Consider the following 23,063-nt stretch of genomic DNA (forward strand, 5'->3'; position numbering starts at 1 on the left):
ACGTTCTCCCCATAACCGTGCAAGTTTCCTCCAAGTGCTCTGGTTTCCTCCCACATTCCAAAGACATATGTTAGTAAGTTGTGGGCATGCTCTGTTGCCACTGGAAGCAGGACAGCACTTGCCAGCCGCCCCCAGCACATCCTTGGATTGCGTTACTCACTGAAGCTAATGATTCATTTCACTGTATGTTTAGCTGTTTCAATATACATGCGAGAAATAAAGATAATCTTTAATCTTGATCAGATCTAAAGCTTCATGATAGATACAGTACATTTAAAAAGCAGTAAATTGAGTACACAATTATGCAACAGAGGTTTGGGGCAGCCTCTAAAAGAGTGCTTATTTAAGGCCCTGCATAATTTTTTTTCAATTGTGAAAACAATGGATCTAGAAGTAATGTACCATGTATGATTGCAAGACGGTTAAGTTGGGAAGGGTAGGAAGAAGGGAAATAAAGAATAGGCCATTATCAGCTGTCCCTTGCTGTTCAGGACTGTAAGACAGATCTAGTTACATTAGATTAATTCTTTTACATTATATATTTGTAAGGAGTTTCTTCTTTTATGTTACTGCTAAGGCTAATAAAAATGGCTTCTTTGTTATGTTAGAATAAAATGGCTTCTTTGTTATGTTGACTGCTGAGAAAATTCTCTCTCTAGCAACTTGTTTGGGTTAATTACTGATAAGAGAAATGTATTCATTTGCTAACCAATTGGGATAGATGTTATTCTTTCTTGTGTGTCTGTAAGCTATTGTTTCGCGGGCTTTGGGGCAAAAGGTGCGATGGGGACAGAGAGAGAGGAGACGCGATGCTGCAAGCTGGGCAGCTGAACGGACCCCGAGCGGGAGTCCGAGGCTCAGGGTCTACCACGAGGAGTGGAGATGAAGATAGACTCGTGTGGAGCGTCTGGTTGACCACTGTGGTTGGTCCCAGGCGGAGGGTCGAGGAGGTCGGAGGGGATTGAATGGTGGAAAGAAGACTCCGTTAATTGAGCTCCAACTGTTGTGCACCAAGTGGCACCTTTTACCTTCCTTTTATATTTTATCTCTATTAATTACATAGTTCCAGTAAGATCTATAAAGTAATCATTTAATCGTATATGGCGTATTGTCTGTTATTTGGCGGGGTTGGGTACATCACGCAGCATCCACACAAAATTGATTACCCAGTTTGGCGGGGTTGAAGGTTGCTCCCCCTAGAGGAAAGCAAGCTGAGTGAGCCTGAGGCTTACCAGGGGGCTATGTATTCTAGTTTTATTTCCTTACACCTGAATAAGGGACATGGCATCTCCTCTTTTTCTTTTCTGAAAAAACGAAAGTCATGACAATTTAAAACAAGCAATGTTTGCTCAACATCCTGACGATATTTAATCTTGTGGATAAAGTCACTTCAGCCTCAGTAATGGAGGAAATCAAAGTTGAAATAAAACAGTCAAGACCCTTAGCTTAAGACTTGCCTATACTCACTTTATCACATAGCTCTTCAAATGTGCAGTCTGCCATGGTTCCACAAGCTTTGCTCAATCTCAGTTCTCTACCTTGCACTTTCAAAATCCTTGGTCTTGTTACTATGGAAACATGAACAAAGAATCAGCCTTGTCTGGATAATTACGATAAAATTCATCCCTTATACCTTGGAAATGCATGGTTTCATGAATAATAGCGGATGATTCAACACAGAAATTAGACAAAATACTGATACAATGACAACCACTTGAATATGGCATCAACCCGTATACAGCAATGGAACTTACTAATTGGTCAGTGGAGATTGGGCATTGTGTTCTAAATGTATTCTCTTTCAAGAGAAATTAACTTACGTACTATCATTTTGTTTCTGAGCCAGCTCATCAAATAGCTTATCCATGACAGCCCCCACATCAGCTTCACTTGTGCTACAGTGAAAAGAATAATGGAATATGAAATTAATAACACTTGAAGCCAACATCAAACAGCTGCCCGGGCTCGCTTAGCTTTTTGCCCATCAAAAACGAACAGGATGTTATGCTGTAAATACAAACATTAGATTTATAATACACTTTAAAGCTTGGAATATTAACTCTCAGGTAGATGATTCTACCTTATTTACATACACTGAAAGACTTCTGTGATTGAGACCTAAGCCAGTAATGAGGCAATACAGACAAACCAAATCCATTAATACTATGTATTTACAATGAGAAGAAAGGACCATAGGTTTCTCTTGCATGCAAAACAAGAGCAAGAGAACCGATCAGTAATTCTTCAGAAGAAACAGCTTTTGAAAATGTACTAAGATAGTCCATCACTCTGACAAAATTTGGCTAAGTAGCTTGTTATAAAAGTCATATTAAAGCAGTATTCAGATAGCATGTTACCATTAAGCTTATAAAATACTGAGTCAATGCAAACATTTTCAAATAAGAAATCACTTCACAATCAAGAGTCCTCCAGGGCTGCACAAGACAGTCTGGAACAAAATTACTTCCAAGAGTTTGGTACTAACCAAAGGAAATGTTAAAATAGAATTGATCAGTCTTTTTTCAAAAATCTTGTGAGAACAGTTGAAAATGAAGAGAGCAGTAAGGGGAATCTGTAATAGGAGGGCAGCTTCAAACAGTTGCTTAAAATTAAATCATGAAAACACATCAATTTAACTGGAAGTTTTGAATGCACCTTAAAATAATTTTCTACACGAAAAGTGCTCAAGAGGATATTCTCTGTATCTGCAGAACTCAGCAGGATCAGCGAACTGTTGAGAACAACTTACAATCAACATCAACCCCAAAAAAAGGAGTAACAATGCATAACTTACATTCAAATTTTATTTGGATTACTTACTCCTTAATACTGTACCTGTTCAAAACCATAAAAATGTATGCAGTCTTACTAGGCTATAACCTTAAGACATGGGAACAGAATTAGGCAACTCAAGACCATCAAGTCTGTTCCACCATTCTATCATGAGTGATTTATTATCCCTCTCAACCCCAGTCTCCTGCCTTCTCCCTGTAACCTTTGATGCCCTGACTAATCAATAACCGATCAATCTCCACTTTAAATAAACTCAATGACTTGGTCCCCATAACATCTGTGGCAATGAATTCCACAGATTCACCACCCTCTGGCTATTGAAAATTCTCTCCATCTCAGTTCTAAATGGACGTCCCACTATTCTGAGACTGTGCCCTCTCGTCCTAGACCCACCCACAACAGGAAACATTCTCTCACATCCACTCCATCTAGGCTTTTCAATTTTCAACAGGTTTCAATGAGGCTCCCCCCGCCCCACCATTCTTCTAAACTCCAGTGAGTACAGGCCCAGAGCCGTCAAATGCTCCTCATGTGCGAACTGTTTCATTTTGGGATCACTCTTCTGAACCTCCTGTGGACCTTCTCCAATGCCAGCACATCGTTTTTTATATAAGGGGCCCAAAACTGCTCACAATACTCCAACTGTGGTCTGGCCAGTGCCTAATAAAGCCTCATCATCATATTTTTGTTCTTATATTAGGGTCCTCTCGAAATTAATGCTAACATTGCATTTGCCTTCCTTACCACCAAGTCAACCAGCAAGTTCATCTTCAGGAAATCCTGCACAAGGACTCCCAAGTCCCTCTCCATCTCTGATTCTTGAATTTTCTCCCCGTTTAGAAAACAGTCTACGCTTTTATTCCTTCTACCAAAGTGCTTGACCATGCGCTTCCCTACACAATATTTCATCAGCCACTTCTTTGTCCATTCCCCCAATCTATCTTAGTCCTCCTGCAGACTCCCTGCCTCCTTAACACCACCTCCACTTATCTTTGTATCATCTACAAACTGGCCACAAAGCCAACAATTCCATCATCCAAATCACTTACATATAACGTATGAAGTGGTCTCAACACTGACCCTCGTGGAACACTACTAGTCACTTGGAGCAAACCAGAAAAGGCCCCCTTTATGTCCATGCTTTGCCTCCTGCCAATTAGCCAATTTTCTAACCATGCTAGTAGCTTTCCTATAATACCACGGGCTCTTATCTTCTTAAGTAGCCTCATGTGCAGCACCTTGTCAAAAGCCATCTTAAAATCCAAGTACACAACATTCACCAATTCTCCCATGTCTATCCTGCTTCTTATTTCCTCAAAGAATTCTAACAACAGCGCCTCTTTCACCTCAGACAGTTTAAAAAGTTTGGTATGGGCCCCCAAATCCCAAGAACTTTCTACAGGGGCACAACTAAGAGCATCCCGACTGGCCGCATCACTGACTGGTAGGGAACTGTACTTCCCTCAATCGCAGGACTCTGCAGAGAGTGGTGCGGACAGCCCAGCACATCTGCAGATGTGAACTTCCCACTATGCAAGGACACTTACAAAGACAGGTGTGTAAAAAGGGCTTGAAGGATCACTGGGGACCCGAGTCACCCCAACCACAAACTGTTCCAGCTGCTACCATCCGGAAAACAGTACCTCAGCATAAAAGCCACGACCAACAGGCTCCAGGACAGCTTCTTCCACCAGGACATCAGACTGATTAATTCATGTTGACACAACTGTATTTCTGTGTTATATTGGCTATCCTGTTGTACATACTATTTATTATAAATTACTATAAATTGCACATTGCACACTCAGATGGAGAAGTAATGTAAAGAATTTTACTCATGTATATAAAGGATATAAGTAATAAAGTCAATTCAATTCAAATCAGATTTGTCAGGCAAGATTTTCCCTTAAGCAAACCATGCTGTCTTTGGCCTATTTTAACACGTGCCTCCAAGTACCTTGAAACTTAATCCTTAATAATGGATTCCAACATCTTCCCAACCACTGGAGTCAGGCTAATTGGCAATAATTTCCTTTCTTCTGCCTTCCTCCTTTCTTAAAGAGTGGAGTGATGTTTGCAATTTTCCAATCCTCTGGAACCATTCCAGAATCTAGTGATGCTTGAAAGATCATTTCAAGTGCCTGCACAATCTCTTCAGCCACCTCTTTCAGAACCCCGTGTGTAGTCCATTTGGCACACGTGACTTATCTACCTTCAGACCTGTCATCTTCCCAAACACCTTCTCTTTAGTAACAGCAACTACACTCACTTCTGCCCCCGACACTACTGAATTTCTGGTTTACTGCCAGTACCTTTCACAATGAAGTCTGACAAAAAATAATATATCCATCCACTATTTCTTGTCCTCCATTACCACCTCTCCAGCATCATATTTCAGCAGTCTGATGTCCACTTTCTCCTCTTCATATATCCCTAAAAAACTTTTGGTATCCTCTTTTATATTATTGAATTGCTTACCTTCATATTTCATCTTTTCTCTTCCTTATGGCTTTTTAGTTGCCTTCTGGTCTTTAAAAGCTTCCCAGCTCCCTAACTTACCACTAATTTTTGCTATACTATTCGCCCTCTCTTTTGTTTTTATGCTGTCTTTGACTTCTCTTGTCAGCCATGGTTGCCTCATCCTACCTTTAGAATACTTCTTCATTTTTGAGATGTATCTATCCTGTGCTTTCTGAAATGCCCCCAGAAAATCCAGCCACTGCTATTCTGCCATCATCCCTTATAGTGTCCTATTCCAATCAACTGTGGCCACTCCCCTCTCATGCATCTGTAACTCCCTTTACACCAGTAAAATGCTGATACATCTGGCTTTATTTTCTCCCTCTCAAAGTGCAAAGTAAATTCTATCATAATTATGATCACTGTCTCCTAAGTGTTCCTTTACCTTAAGCTCCCTAATCAAATATGGTTCATAATATAACACCAACCAGAATTGCCCTTCCCCCAGTGTCGCTCTAAAAAGCCATCTCATAGGCATTCTACAAATACCCTCTCTTTAGATCCAGCGCCAACCTGATTTTCTCAATCTACCTGCATATTGAAATCCCCCCCATGACTATCATGACATTGTCCTTATTACATGCTTCTTCAATCTCCTGTTGTAATTGGCTACTGTTCAGAAGCCTGTATATAACTTCCATTAAGGTCTTTTCACCCTTGTTAGTTTCTTAACTCTACCCACAAGCATTCTACATCTTCCGATCTTATGTCACTTCTTCTAAGGACTTGATTTCATTTTTTTTACCAACAGAGCCACCCCACTCCCTCTGCATACCTGCCTGTCCATGGTATATCCTTGGATGTTAATTACCTCAGGTAAGTATCTCCAAAATCCCTGATTTTTAACAATGTTTTTACATTTTCAGATTCTACTTTAATTCCGCAGCCACATTCTGATCCTCCACTTTTCTTTGAAAAATGTTCGAAGAGTTTGATTTTTATTTCTTAACTTACATTTTTAAGAATTCTATAATGTTCTGCTTGCTTATCAACATCATTGTTGGTGGATGCCTGGTATGCCCCGGGGACTGATGCCACCATGGTGACTTCACTAGATTTTGTAAGTAGCAGGATAATGATGCTGAAGCATGGAAATGGGCTGCCAGGTGAAATACTCAAAAATCTCAGTAATAATATTGCTCTGCTACATCTCAGACATTGCTCAATATATTTTGACCTTCAACTGGAATAACTTATACCAGTCTACATACTGCTTGATTCTGTTACAGTGATTTGTGTCTGTAATTTATCTGTTCCAGTACAGTTACATCCTTACAACATTGTTGGATAGATGCCAAAACTGGCATCTATGACACAATGTGGATAACTGTCTTGTTCGAAAAAAGCAGGATAAATTAAATCCCACTAATTAAAACCCACTTAGTCTATTTTCAGTGATAGAAGGCATCATCAGTTACGTTACGGATAACCTGACCATTGACACCCAGTTTAAGACCATTTTATTGCAAAGCTCATCATGATCATTTGTGCACCAAAAACTTGAATTCTCGAACCTGCCTGCCTTGAAACTTGAGCAAGTGTGATATTAAGATGGCCTGGTAAAACTGAAACAACTGGACATCAAAGGAAAATACTCTGATGGTTGGTTTCAACCTTGCACAAAGAAAGTTGTGGTGAGAAGACAAAAGAGACTGCAGATACTAGAGTCTGAAAGTTGGTTGTGGTTGTTAAAGTCAATCACCTCATACCCATGACATAATTGCAGGAGCTCATCAAGACTGGGCCCATGTTCTACAGCTTTATCAATGACCATTCTATCACAAGGTCCAAAGTGTTGGTTGATGACTGCAAACTGTTCACTTCCATTTACAACTATTCAGCAAATGCATCATTCAGAAATGCACCAATATGTAACATTTGGACTACCAAAGTACCAGACAATGGCAACCTTCAACAAGAGACTGCCCACCCATGAAATTCAACAGCATGATCAGCACTGATTCCTTCAGAATCACTGTTCTGGAACTGTTATTGAGAAATGATGGCTGGTCTATTGGAGAAACTCAACAGCACTATCCACTTAAAAACAGTGGTGACAAGGAAAGCATCGCCCTGCCAAATAGGACGCCCGCAACAGGCATGGTGGAATACCGCCCCCTGCAGATTCCCCCTCAAGTCACTCGCAATACATCAGCATTCTTTTATCATCGCTGGATCTAAACCATGGAACACCACTGTGGGATCATCACTAGAGGAACTGCAGTTCTTCAAGATGTTGAAAATCCAGTCAAGAAGAAAAGAAAAGCTTACGAAAGGTTCAAACAACTAGGTAATGATAGAGATCTAGAAAATTATAAGGCTAGCAGGAAGGAGCTCAAGAATGAAATTAGGAGAGCCGGAAGGGGCCATGAGAAGGCCTTGGCGAGCAGGATTAAGGAAAACCCCAAGGCATTCTATAAGCATGTGAAAAGCAAGAGGATAAGACATGAGAGAATAGGACCTATCAATTGTGACAGTGGTAAAGTGCATATGGAACCGGAGGAGCCAGCGGAGGTACTTAATGAATACTGAAGCAAAGTACTCATTACAGAAAAGGACCTTGCAATTCTAACAGCGGACTGAAAAGCTTGAGCATATAGACATTAAGAAACAGGATGAACTGGAGCTTTTGGAAAGCATCAAGTTGGATAAGTCACTGGGACCGGATGAGATATACCCCAGGCTACCGTGAGAGGTGAAGGAGGAGATTGCTGAGTCTCTGGCAATGATCTTTGCATCATCAGTGGGGATGGGGGAGGTTCCGGAGGATTGGAGGGTTGCAGATGTTGTTCCCTTATTCAAGAAAGGGAGTAGAGATAGCCCAGGAAATTATAGACCAGTGAGTCTTACTTCAGTGGTTGGTAGGTTGATGGAGATGATCCTGACAGGCAGGATTTATGAACATTTAGATCGGTATAATATGATTAGGAATAGTCAGCACGGCTTTGTCAAGGGCAGGTTGTGCCTTACGAGCCTGATTGAATTTTTTGAGGATGTGACTCAACACATTGATGAACGTAGAGCAGTAGATATAGTGTAAAAGGATTTCAGCAAGGCATTTGATAAGGTACCCCATGCAAGGCTTATTAAGAAAATAAGGAGGCAAAGGATCCAAGGGGACCTTGCTTTGTGGATCCAGAACTGGCTTGCCCACAGAAGGCAGAGTGGTTGTAGACGGGCCATGTTCTGCATGGAGGTTGGTGACCAGTGGTGTGCCTCCAGGATCTGTTCTGGGATTCCTTCTCTTTGTGATTTTTATGGATGGGGCAGTGGAGGGATGGGTTAGTAAATTTGCTGATGACACAAAGGTTGGGGGTGTTGTGGATAGTGTGGAGGGCTGTCAGAGGTTATAGCCGGACATCGATAGGATGCAAAAAAAGGGCTGAGAAGTGGCAGATGGAGTTAAAACCAGGTAAGTGTGAGGTGGTTCATTTTGGTAGTCAAATATGATGGCAGAATATAGTATTAATGGTAAGACTCTTGGCAGTGTGGAGGATGGATCTTGGGGTCCGAGTCCATAGGACACTCAAAGCTGCTGTGCAGGTTAACTGTGTGGTTAAGAAGACACACAGTGCATTGACCTTCATCAACCATGCAATTGAGTTCAAGAGCCGAGAGGTAATGTCACAGCTATATAGGACCCTGGTCAGATCCCATTTGGAGTACTGTGCTTAGTTCTGGTCACCTCACTACAGGAAAGGATGTGGAAACTATAGAAAGGGTGCAGAGGAGACTTACAGGGATGTTGCCTGGATTGGGGAGCATGCCTAACGAGAATAGGTTGAGTGAACTCAGCCTTTTCTCCCTGGAGAGGCAGAGGATAAGATGTGACCTTTCAGAGGTGGAAAAAATGATGAGAGGCATTGATCGTGTGGATAATCAGAGGCTTTTTCCGAGGGCTGAAATGGCTAACACAAGAGGGCACAGTTTTAAGGTGCTTGGAAGTAGGTACAAAGATGTCAGGGGTAAGTTTTTTATGCAGAGAGTGGTGAGTGCGTGGAGTGGGCTGCCAACGACGGTGGTGGTGGTGGATACGATAAGGTCTTTTAAGAGACTCCTGGATAGGTACATGGAGCTTAGGAAATAGAGGGCTACGTGTAACCCTAGGTAATTTCTAAAGTGAGTACATGTTCGGCACAGCATTGTGGGCCGAAGTGCCTGTACTGTGCTGTAGGTTTTCTAAGTTTCTATGACTCACGAACTTGTCAAAGACAATAAGAATGGACTAAAAAAAACCCAGATTTAAATAAAAAGGATACATTGAGCTTTCCTCTCTTCAAGCACAAGCCATTTTGTTGTCTAAGTGCTTCACTGTGATACTTTAAGAAAAAGACAAACATTTCTTTCTCGTGTATAAACTGAGATCCAGAGTCAATAGGCAGTAATTGCCTCAGTGATTTGGTGCAGATATAAATGACCCAAAACCAAAATGAAGCAGCATGATTGTACCATTCAAACTGATAGTTAACAATTTAAGTCCACGTTTTTGATCTGGTGATCTATTGAATATTATTAAACATCCTTGATGTTTAATGACATTCAATAGATCCTTGAAGTGAGTTGCACTTACATCTACTAAGATGAAGTGCTTTGAGAAGTTGATTGTGGTTATAATTAACTCCTGCCCAAGCAAAGATCTGGACCAGCTGCCTACCATCACATCAGGTCTACAGCGGATGCAATTTTACTGGTTCTCCACTTGGCCTTGGATCACTTGGAGAACAACAATACCCATGTCAGACTGCTATTTATTGATTACCCCAGCATCCCCTCAGTACTAATCAATAAGTTTCTAAATCTGGGCCTGTGTACCTCCCTCTGCAACTGGATCCTCATTAGGAAACCACAGTCAGTGCGGATTGGAAATAACATTTCTCCTCGCTGACAATCAACAGAGATGCACTCAAGGATGCACATTTAGCCCACTGCTCTACTCCCTCTACACTCACGACTGTGTGGCTAGGCACAGCAAAAACGCCATCTATAAATTGGCCAATGACACAGCTGTTGATGGCAGAATCACAGATGGTGACGACGAGGCGTACAGGAGTGAGATAGATAGGCTGGTTGAGTGGGGTCGCAGCAGCAACCTTGCACTCAATGTCAATAAAACCACAGAACTGATTGTGGATTTTAGCAAACAGAAGTCAAGAGAACACACCAGTCCTCACTGAGGGATCAGCAGTGGAAAAGATAAACAAATCCCTAAGTGTCAACATTACTGAAGATCTATCCTGGGCCCAACATATTGATGTATTCCAAAGAAGGGGTGCCAGCAACTATATTTCATTAGGATCTTGAGGAGATTTGGTATGTCACCAAGGACTCCAGTACTGTGAAGAGCATTATAATTGGTTGTGTCACCATCTGGTATGAAGGGGCCACTGCACAGGATCAGAGAACATTGTGGAGGGTTGTAAACTCAGCCAGCTCCTCATGGGCACTAGCCTCCCCATCACTGTGGACATCTTCATGAAGAGATACCTCAGAAAGGTGGCATACATCATTAAGAACGCCCACCACCCAAGACATGCACTCTTCTCATTACCACCATTGGGGAGGAGGTACAGGAGCCTGAAGACCCACACTCAGCATTTTAGGAACAGCTTCTTCCCTTCCACCATCATATTTTCTGAAAATCCATGAACCCATAAATACTAGTTCATTATGTTTTGCTCTCTCTCTCTTTGCGCGACTTATTTATTTTGATATGAATATTTTAAATTGCAATTTATGATATATTTTATGCACAACACTCTAATGCTGCCACAAAACAACAAATTTTCTGATGTATTTCAGTGATAATAAATGATTCTGATTCTAACCTTCAGGTTGCTACACAGGGATGCAGAGAGTTTGGTTTTCTTTTGTATTATCATTCCAAATTAATGATGTGCCTTTGTTTTAATATTTTAATTTCTTTTAAGTACTGGTTTTTGGCTTCATTCTCACTTCTACTTGTGGGAAGGTATCGTTTCTGAACCTCAGTCAGTTCTTCTTTGAAAATTTCCCATGGTTTGTCCACTGCCTTGTTTGACATTTTTCTTTTCAATTTGTTTGGCGAGTTCCTTTTGCATCTCATTAAATTGGCTTCTTTCCAGTCAAAAGCATTTAACTTTTTCAACTCCATTTCCTTTTCAGTCTTCATATTGAATTGAGCTGTTTGGTCACTATTTCCCTCAAGTTCCCCCAGATTATCTAATTGTCTCAGTTTCTCTCCCTTAATTAATCTAGACACTAGCACTTTTCTTGTTGGGAAAATAAATACTCATGACATATCACAGAATCCCTTCTTCTTTGCCCCATGTCCTGTTATCCCTCCACTATACCTTTGACCTTAGGAGCTGAGATACAACCTAGGATGCACTGGGACACATCATAGGTGCTTTGCGTCTTTCAAAGTCAGACACCTTTGCCCAAGTGACCCAACCAGGGCTGATCAGGCCCTGGTCTGTGCCCCAGCAGCATTGGTCCATAGGTCACACCTCTTGATCCATTGCCACCTGGAGGCTCGCTCAGCAGCCCCTATAATAAGAACACAAAAGAAGGGCCGTTCATCCCCATAAAACAAAAGTACAGATGCTGAAATTTGAAACGTAAAACAGAAATGCCGGAAGAAGTCAATCAGTCAAAGCAGCATCTCTGGAAAGAGAAATCAGTTAAAAGTTTCAGGTCGAAGTCTCTTCATCAGAAAGTCCCTCAAGCCTGCTCCACCCATTCAATGTTATCTGCCCCAGGCCTCATTTCCTCTCTGTGTCTGTTCCACTCAGCCCTCAATTCCCCAATATTTCAAGAAATACATCTCCGTTCTCCTTTAATACCCCCAAGATTCACTTCACTCTGCAAGTAGTTCCTATGCACCTCAGTTTTAAATGAACATCCGCTAATCTTATACCTACATCCCATTGTTGGAGTTTCTCCCACTAATGGAAACATTTCAACATCTATTTTGTCACTGTTCCCTCATTTGTAGAAACACTTTATGTGACTCATCCAACCACTGGGACAGGAACAAAAAGGTAATCCGAGCTTTCTCACACTGATTCATAAGCTCAATATCAACTTTTAACTGCACCTTCACATATTAGTATAAATAATTTTAATCTTTATTGACACCAAAATTTCCTCCTTGTACAAAATTTATTTTTTATTTCCTTATTAAAACCAGCTGAATTACAATCAGCTAAGTTCAACATAACCAAAAGTACCCTGTTCAAATTGCAGTAACTGGTGATCAAGAGAAATTGCATCCAAAAATGAGGCTGATATATTCCTTTGTTTTGATGAGGTTTTATTCATTTAATTCATGTCTGCTGACAATGTAAAATTAACCCCAATGTCACGTAATAGTCTCAGACAAAAAAACACACACAGACACAAATGTTAGACCATACTGCTTTATCTTTTTATAGCAACATTATTCTCAAGATTTGCCAGAGGGAAAAAAAATGCAGTCCTCAGAGGCAGTGTACAGGTTTTTAATTCTAACCAGCCAATACCACTTAACTACAAAACTGGAGTTCCTCCACTACATCACTGGAACATGCTATGGCCAGTAAGCAAACCTCAATGTAGCTTGAACAAGATACTTGCAAAGATAAATATGCTACAGTTTGTCCTGTAATGTAGGACATTTAACTTAATGTATTGTGAACAAAAAATTTTAATTTAGGAATAAACTTTAAAACGTCATTTTTTGTTCTTTGACTGACTCAGTATATATAATCAACTTTGTTCTATTTATTTATTGCGATACAGCGTGGAGTACGCCCTTCCACCCAGCAATCCTAGCCTAATTAAATTTTTGATTTAATCCTAGCCTAATCACAGAACAATCTACATTGATCAATTCACCTACCAACAGTAGGTCTTTGGACTGTGGGAGAAAACCGGAGAACCCAGAGGAAAACCACACAGTCACAGGGAGAATGCGTAAACTCCTTGCAGGCAACAGCAGGAATTGAACCTGGGTCGCTGGTACTGTAAGCGTTGTGCTAACCACAATGTTACTGCGCCACACCACAGTCCTGCATCCAATAAAAACAAACAATTTGATCGTCAATAATACCATTTGCACCTTATTTCAATGTACATCTTTAAATATGTTGAAATAGGAGAAATGGAAAAATGAATTCAGAGGTTGTTTTGGATAAATAGCTTTCGAGAGGACTGTTTTCAGAAACAATTTTTTTCAGAATGACATCTGTTTTGCTCGTGATCTTCCAACATTCTGCTTGTGCTTTGCAGCACCTGGCTGTAACTATTCCAAACATTCCCATTAATTGATGGCATTCCAGCACAATAACAATCATAAGCATACACTGTATTTAGTTGCAAAACTGCCCCCACAAGCTGTTGAGCTTTCAAATAAAATTTGATTATAGGCCACACAGAGCTCAATTCAACCAGTCCTTCATTTCACTGTGGTTCAAAAAGTACAAACATAAAAAGGTATGGCTGAAAAGTTAAATTTTCTTGTTTATGGTGTTCAGTAAGTAATCAGGATTGAACATACAGATCCAAACAAGTTATCTAATCTAATAACTGCTGTGATAATAAAATACCAGGAAGACAGAGGAACTGATTCAAGGATTTTCTTGAAACTTTTTAAAAAAGTGTAACAATCTGTTTGAAACATAAGCCTTGGCCATCAAAGTGGAGAAGACTTATTTGGGATGGTACTGAGAACCATAAGCTCATTCAACCAAAGCACACAAAGGCCCAATATAAACAGCAGAAAGAGTGTACAGTCTGATCTCCGATTTGGTTCCAGGAACCCCCACGGATACCAAATTCCGCGGATGGTGTAGTATTTGCATTTAACCTACACACATCCTCCCGTATACTTTAAATCATCTCTAGATCACTTATAATACCTAATACAATGTAAATGCTATGTAAATAGTTGTTATACTGAATTGTTTAGGGAATAATGACAGGGGAAAAAAAAGTCTGCACATGTTCAGTACAGACGCAACCATTGTAGCTCTTCTGGGAACGCTGATGCTGCCTTGGCATCAGGTGATGCCCATTCTCCCGTGATCCAAGTTCCTGAGGCTGTAGTGCTTTACATGGCTAGCCAGCCATCCCTTACTAGCCTTAAACTCCTTCCTCTCGCTCACAAGTAGCGAACGAACGAGACACGAGGCGAATAATGCTCAAACAACGAATAATACTTCTAATCATCTCTAGATTACAGTACTTATAATACCTAATACAATGGAAATGCTACGTGAATAGTTGTTACACTGTACTGTTTAAGAAATAAGGACGCTTTGGAGGAGACTCAATAATACTACTGTCAGAATCTGTGCTCAAACGACGAGTGCTGGAGAGAGAACTTCCGGGGTTTTTTTCCGATCTGGATCTGCAGTTGGTTGAATCCACGGATGCAGAACTCGCAGATACGGAGGGCCGACTGTAATGTCTCCTAATCAATCCAACACCTAGCCCACCGAGCAGCGTCTGCCCAGCAGTGGTAGAGACTGCAGGTCGCCCACTGTCCTGAACAGCCACCTCAGAACTGAAGAAGAAGCAAGTCATCGTGATCCTGAGGCATTACCCAAAAAGATTAATTCCCCAAGGATGCGCTAAAATATAACCCCTAAGTAGTTAGAAAATGTATTTTTCTTGGTTGAAGTATGAAATATAGATAAAATAGTCAGAACTGGACATGGCTATGAGACTCCACAGAACACGTGCCCATCTTTTACATGACCAAATCCCAGTTCCATGTCCCAGCACTTTCCCTGCTTCAAGTTCTTATCTCAGTCCTTATCAAAGGATATAGAACATAGAACATAGAAATTTACAGCACATTACAGGCCCTTCGGCCCACAATGTTGTGCAAACCATGTAACCTACTCTAGAGACTGCCTAGAACAACTGCAGATGTTTGTGTCTTCAAAGGTAAATGGTTGCCCTACATCTATAAATATCTTGTTACGACCACTCCATTTAATTCTAATTCAGTATGTTTCACTCTGTAGGAACTTGATGGCTCCTGGTGACTATTTCAGACATGAGTGAATTGAATTATACCACATTTCTGGAAGATGAATGTTGCTTTGGAGATGGTACATTCTTTCTGCTGTTTATATCGGGCCTTTGTGTGCTCTGGTTGAACCAGCTCACAGTCCTCAGTCCATCCCAAATTGGTCTTATTCACTTTGATGGTCATTAGCCAAGTATTATGTTTCAATAGAATTGTTACATATATTTCAAGGAAGTTTCAGGAACAGATCATAAGAAAAACTTTTAATGTCTCGGCAGTAGAATCAATACATTTAATCTAGTTCTCAACCATTCCACTAAACCAAAACAGTTCCTCAGCTTACTGCATGGACCCCTCAAGATTCTGATTCTACAGCCAGTCCACATAACGTACATAACTGAGCTTCCTTGTCTCTGGAACCATTCCAGTAAATCTTACCTGCACCTTATGTTGTCTCCACAACCTCAAGTAAGTGTCCACTGATATCGTCCCAGCAACCAGATAATGACTAGAAAACCCCATACACAAGCACTCAGGGCAGTGGTAATCACTTGCTTCCTTTTAAAATTAACACATGCCATGACTGATCACTGAGGTGCTCCTAGAAATTCATATACAAAAAGCCCTCTTAGAAACAGCCAGTCACACCCACAGTCTCATGCAGTAACAATTCCTGAACCCTATTCACCAAGTTCAGGCAAATTTCACATCGTGGTTTAAATGTTAGTTTTATATTGCTCGTGGTGGGGCTTTCCAGCTTAAATGAAATGACTCTAGTATTACCCTCAAAGGAAAAACCATTGTGAATTCATTCCTATGGTTATTCAGTTGAGCAACTGATCTAAGGGTAGTACAGGGGAGAGATGCCATGGAGAGTAAATGTGCAACCAGAACCTTCTTGATTCATAGGAAATTCTTTCCAAAGAAATATATATGTGAGAGAGTGAGAACGAGAGCGAGAGAGAGCGAGAGAGCAAGAGTGTGACTGTGTTAGACTATAACGTGATAAAACCATTCTGACACTATGACCAAGGCAGGTTTGGAAGAACTCGAACATGAAGCTTTTGAAAAGACCAACAGAGTTGGATGCAACAGCATCTTCATAGACTTGAAAGGAAATGGAACTCGGGCAACACACACAAAATGCTGGAGGTACTCAGCATGTCAGGCAGCATCTATGGAGAGGAATAAAGAGACAATATTTTGGGCTGAGGCCATTCATCAGGACAGGCAAGAAAGGGGAAAGAAGACAGAATATGAAGGTGGGGAGTGGGGGGAGGCAAGGAAGGAATAGAAGCTGGAAGGTGATCATGGGTTGATGCTTGAGGGATGCAAATGGAAAATGGATTCTGTGTTTGAGCAGAGAGAACAATTACCCAATATCAGTCTGAACAGAAGTCAAAGCAAAAGCAGAATGGGCAGCTGTTCAGATAGTGGGTTAAGAGGGCGGGACACGAGTCCCATGGATAAGATGAACTCAGGAAGAGGATGAGTGGAGACCAGAGAAAAACTGTTGGAAAGGGTGGTGAGGGTTTGGTGGTAGATTCTGTATGAACAATATCATCTACAAGAATCTTTTTAATATCAGTCTTTGGAAATGACTCGCATTTTTCAAAGTGTTGTTACCATCCATGCTTCTCATGCTGTGTGTTATTTAAGAAACACACAATAAGCCTGGATTCCATCTCATCATTAACAATTCTGATCACACAAAAGGTTCTGTTGCACCATGGCTGATTGGAATTCACAGGAATACATGCAGAATGCTCAAAATTTAATTTTAAAAAACACAAGATATTAGCTATCAACTGTTTAGGTATTTTACACTTTAAGCAATGTTCCTAAAAGGAACTGAGAGCATGAGGAACCTACATGTTGGCCAATGTGCTATTTGCATGTATTAAAAGGAACTTCAACATTTTTGCTGCAGAGACGTTTTCAATTACAGAATATCAGCATGCTTCAAAGATTAACTATGCTGAGCACAACGGAACGGAAATTTTCCAAATAACTTAAATGAGCGCAGAGATACAATCCTTCATTTTCTTGAAATTTTATTTGCCTTGTATTTTAAATAAATGTTTACTTATGTCATATTTTCTTTCAAAGGTGTTTTCCTCCAAAGACATTATGTTACCAGAGGGAGGGCTTTTTCATCGCTTTCTTTTATAAGTGCAAGACCAGAACACATCAGCCTGTTTAGTTTGTAGCATAACAACCTCTGCATCAGACATATACTTAAGTGTCGCACCTATCTCCAAACTCCACTGATACTCCTTATCATCGAATTCATTGACCATCTGCCCCTCAGCCAAGTTGTTTATCCCTGAGGAGAAAGACTGAAAACATAAGCACTCTGCCCTTCGTGCTTTTTCTGCCATTTAATGAGATCAATGCTGTACCCATAGATAATATTCCTACACTCTACCCATTTTTGTTGATGCCTTCTGTGTCTAGAAATTTATGTATCTTTGTTCTAAATATATTCAGAGGCTTGCCCATTACTGTATTGTGAGTGAAAAATTTCTCGTTATCCCAAATCCTAGGACCCAAATCTAAGTACAGTTTGAAAAAGTGACAGTGTGCACATCCTTCAGACCTGTACTAAATATCACCTTGATGACAATGTTATTTATATGCAATATTGACACAAGAATGTTGCTCCAAGGAACTTTGATGGTGCCTGCTCAATAGCCCTGGCTTAGCCATTAACACCAGAGGAAAAAATATATTATATTGTTACTCATCCCGCCACTATTCTGAGGGATGTGGTCACTATAATGATAAGCAAATCTACTCATTTTATTATTTTCAATTTCAAGCTAATTTACTAGGTTACGGAGCAAAATAAACTGTGAATTACATGTGGAAAGGTGATATTCCAAATTTATTGAATGCATTTTAGATGGCACTGATCAAATCATCACTTTTGAAACAGCTCTAAATTTATTAAGAAGTAACATAAGAAATAGCAGGAAAGTCCATCTGGCCCCTCAAGCCTGTTTTGCTGTTCAATAAGACAATGCTTGATCTAATCTTAGTCTCTGCCCCACTTTTCAGTTTAGGCTCTATAATCTTCTCTCGACCAAATATATCAGCCTTCCACACTTCAAATGAATTAGCTTCAAAGGTCTTTGGAATAAAGAATTCTAAAGACTAACAATCTTCAGAGAAATTCCTCCTCATCCCCATTTTAAATGGCTTGCTCTCTATTCTGAAATGTTGCTCCCCATTGGAAAACATCAGTACCTTCTTGTCAAAGCCTTCTTAGAATACTTTATGTTCCAGTAAAATCACCTCTTGTTTTTCCAAATTCCAATGAGAATCTACTGTTTGCTCAACCTTTCCTCACCTTCGGAATCAACCTGGTGAACATTCCCAGAACTGCCTCTATTGTAAGTAAAACTGTCCTTAAATGCAGAGACCAAAATTGTAGCCTATGGTCTCACCAATGCCCTGAATGTTAAAACAAATCCTTGCTACTTTTATAATTCATTTCTTTTGCAATTAGGACCAACATTATATTAGTCTTTCTCAATACTCCTATATCTGCATGCTAACTTCCTGGGTTTCATCAAAATGAACAGAGAGAAAGCAATATTTTAGGCCAAAGAATGTTCATCAGGAACCAGGTCCAGGGACTTTTCTTCAGTGATAGCAGCAAGTTTCAAGTTTTTTGCTACACATTGTTGGATACTTTGGTATCTTCCACCACGAAAGCAGATACAAAATACGTTTTCAAAGTCTCTGAGATTTCCTTATCTAAATTAATTTCCTGCCTCTTTCTTTGAAACACCAATGCTGACCAATTTTTTTTCTTAAACTATTTTCACTCGTTTTGCTACCATACCTCCATAATAGGTTTTCTTTCTATTTTTCAGTTATCCTTTCCAAATTTCTAAATATTGAGAAATAGATTGGCTGCTCTGTATCTCTCCTCTTGAGTTTAAATCCACTTTCCCACTTCACTTCAGCTAACTGCTTTAATTTCTATTTTTAGATAAAAGTTTTTGATTCTCAGGCTGAATGTAAAATGTATGCCCTCCAGAAAGCCATCTCACATGCAAAGCGGCAATTCCAGACCAAATTTGAATCACAAAAAGATGCTCAACAGTTGTGGCAGGGCTTGAAAGCTGTCAACCACCTTCGAAGTCAAACCAAGCCACATACTGTATGTGACAACAAGGTTTCGCTCCCAGATCAGCTAAATGCCTTTTATGCTCGCTTTGACTGAAAAAACATGGATGTACCTTCAGAAGCTCCCACACCCCGATGACTCTGTGATGACTCAACATGAAAGCATCCTTCAGGAGGGAGAACCGACAGAAAGCACCTGGCCCAAACTGTGTCCCTGTCCAAGTACTGAAGATCTGTGCTGATCAAATGACATCTTTAACCTCTTGTTTCATCAGTCTGAGGTACCCACCTGCTTCAAGTAGGCTTCAATCATACCATGCCCAAGCAGAACTTGGTAACCTGCCCCAATGACTATCGTCCAATAGCACTTACATCCACTGTGATGAGGTGCTTTGAGAGGTCGATCATGAAACTCCTGCTGAGGAATGACTTGGATCTGCTCCAATTTGCCTACCGTCACAAAAGGTCAACAGCAGATGCCATTTCATTGGCTCTTCATTCAACCTTTGAACATCTGGACACTGAAGATGCATACATCAGGATGCACTTCATTGAAATCAGCTCACATTCAACACCATCATCTCCTCAAAACTAATTGATAAGACCTGGGCCTCAATACCACCTTGTGTAATTTGATCCTAAATTTCCTCACTTGCAGAGCCCAGTCAGTTTGGACTGGCAACAACATCTCCTCCCCAGTCACCATCAGCACAGGTGCACCACAAGGCTGTGTCCTTAGCCCTCTGCTCTACTCACTTTATACTTATGGCTGAGTGGCTAAGCACAACTTCAATGCCATATTTACGTTTGCTGACAACACTACTGTCATTGACCAAATCAAAGGTGGTGACAAATCAGCATGTAGGAGAGAGATTGAATATCTAGTTGAATGGTGCCACAACAACAATCTTTCACTCAACGTTAGCAAAACCAAAGAGCTGATTATTTATTGCAGAAGGGAACTGGAAGTTCCAAGAACAGGAGTTCTCATCAGAGAATTGGAAGTGGGGAGGGTCAGCAACATTAAATTTCTTGGTGTTATCATTTCAGAGGATCTGTCCTGAGACCAGCACGTAAGTGCCATTACGAAAGTGGCATGACACCTAAAACATCGACAAACTTCAATAAGTAAACAGTGGAGAGTATCCTGTTTGGTTGCACCACAGCCAGGTATGGAAACACCAATGCCATGAACAGAAAAGCCTACAAAAAGTAGTGGATACAGCCCAGTCCATCACAGGAAAAACCCTCCCCACCACTGAGCACATCTACAAGGAGCACTGCCACAAGAAAGCAGTATCTATCATCAAGGATACCCAATACCCAGACCATACTCTCTTCCCACTGCTGCGTTTGGGAAGGTGGTACAGGAGCCTCAGGTCTCACACCACCTGGTTCAGGAACAGTTATTAACCCTCAGCTATCAGTTTCACTCACCTCAACAGTGAACCGATTCCACAACCTAGTGACTAATCTTCAAGGACTCTACAACTCACGTTCTCAATATCCTTGACTATTTATTTATTTATTCCCCCCCCCGCGCCCCCCCCGTCCCCTGTTTGCACAGTTTGTTGTTTTTTCCACATTGGTTGTTTGTCCTGTTCTGTGCAGTCTTTCACTGATTGTATAGTGTTTCTTTGTATTTACTGTGAATGCTTGCAGAAAATAAATAGCATTACTCACTCTTCCTTCAGTTAGTCCTGACGAAGGGTCTCGGCCTGAAACGTCGACTGCGCCTCTTCCTATAGATGCTGCTTGGCCTGCTGCGTTCACCAGCAACTTTGATGTATGTTGCTAGCATATGGTGATTTGTATGTTCTTTGATAATAAACTTACTTTGAACTTTGAAATTGTTACTTTTCCCTTTACTATGAGATCTTCAATTCTCTCTCACTACCCCCAACAGATCTAAAGTTGCAAAATTACAAAGTGGTGTTGAAAGAAACTGCTTAGAATATACTCTATGAATTTCCATCAAAACTATCATTTTCAGTTTGATTTGTTCACTCGACAACAGGTTTAAAGTCATCAGTGATTATTACAATATTGCAGAAATATCTTAAGAGGGCTCACCAGAGAAATCCAAAGTACACTATGCCAAGGTATCACCAGAAGATGTTTCAGAATGACGGGACAGAGGGTTGGTAGTTACCTGGCAACTAAACTCTTCCCTTTTTCAGCTTCTCCATCTCCTTTCTGGAAATAGGCCATCAGTCAAACTCTCATATTTCTAGTTCCCCTCCCCTTTTGTATATTTGCTTATTCTATCAAATGCTGTGCCTCTGTTGCAACTGTTATGTCAAAACAGTTGCCATATCTGAACTTTCTTTTTCCTCAACTGAGCATTCACCAATACCATTCTTGACATCGTCTATTGTATCCATTTCATCTTCTACACTTCCCAGAACCTGTTAGCTTCCCACTTCCCAGACTCCTTGTCCTCACATTTTCAGCATAAATGCCAGCTCCAAACATGTCTTCCTTGCAAACTGTGCTCATTGGAACCTCCTCAAATTAACATTGCCTCCATGATATTTTGAACTGCTCCTCAATGTCTGCAACACAACGCAAATGACAAATTTTATCTACCATTGTCAAAACTAAAAGCACACATAAAACTAAATGATGTCATTTTAAAAAATAAAAATAAAGCACCCAAATGCTGGGAGTGGTGACACTGCTTACAAGCATCCAGAAATTCTTTTAAACTTTTACAATTCAGCAGTTTTATTCAAACCAATCGTGTATCTATTTATTGAGTGCATATTTCCCAGAGTGGCAAGGAAGGCTATGGCATGCTAGCCTGAATCATTTGGGGTCCTGAGTATAAATGAGTTGAGATATCATGGTACAGTTGTATAGAACGATACTATATGAAGAATAGACTTCAGCTCTAGAGAGTACAGAAAAAAAATTCACAAGGATGTTACTGAAATTGGTGGACTTGATATACTAGGAGAGATTGGATAAGCCAAGTTTGATTCCCCTGGAGTGAGGGTTACTGAGAGGTGATGTGAAGGAGGTTAATAAAATTATGAGTGGCACAGAAAGGATAGCCAGTGTCTTGGCACAGAACGTCGACTGTACTTTTTTCCCTAGATGCTGCCTGGCCTGCTGAGTTCCTCCAACATTTTACATATGTTGCTTGGATTTCCAGCATCTGCAGATTTTCTCTGTTTTCGTGAGGGAACACAGGACTATGGAATTAATGCAGAAAAGTGAGATTGGTATTGATTGCCGCAAAAGCAGTGGGCCAAAGGGCCTGTTTCTATGCTACACAATTCTATGATTCTAATAACTTTATAGTAAAAATTCAAGAAAATGTAGACTAAATGAATACTGATTTACAGCAATGAAAACTAAATGATGTCTCTACAACCCTACCCCACAGTTGACATCAATAAACTCTCCAAAATAAACTAGAAAAATTATTTAACTATAACAATTTAACGTCCTTTATTGCAACAATTTTTTACAGTTTACTGAAAACAATTTCTGTACTTTTAGTGGGGGGGGGGACAGGAATCAAAATTACAATTGTTAGACTGCTAGGATTTCTCAACTTCCTAGGAAAGTTTAGTTTTAAGCTTTTGAAATTATGTTCCTTGACAATTATAGT

General features: G+C 40.4%; 1 protein-coding gene across 2 annotated transcripts in view; it reads right to left on the reverse strand.

Moving 5' to 3' along the window:
- Window positions 1–23,063, reverse strand: part of afg1lb (AFG1 like ATPase b) — a 135,707-nt gene that overhangs the window by 25,830 nt on the left and 86,814 nt on the right. For both annotated transcript variants that reach the window (XM_063040803.1, XM_063040801.1), the window contains exons 9-10: window positions 1,825–1,895; window positions 1,468–1,568 (exon numbers count right to left, since the gene is read on the reverse strand). In XM_063040803.1, the coding sequence (XP_062896873.1) occupies window positions 1,468–1,568; window positions 1,825–1,895 (172 nt within the window). The remainder of the gene's footprint in view (window positions 1–1,467; window positions 1,569–1,824; window positions 1,896–23,063) is intronic.

The sequence above is a fragment of the Mobula hypostoma genome, chromosome 2 (genome assembly GCF_963921235.1).
Source record: "Mobula hypostoma chromosome 2, sMobHyp1.1, whole genome shotgun sequence".
In the NCBI taxonomy this organism is placed as follows: domain Eukaryota; kingdom Metazoa; phylum Chordata; class Chondrichthyes; order Myliobatiformes; family Myliobatidae; genus Mobula; species Mobula hypostoma.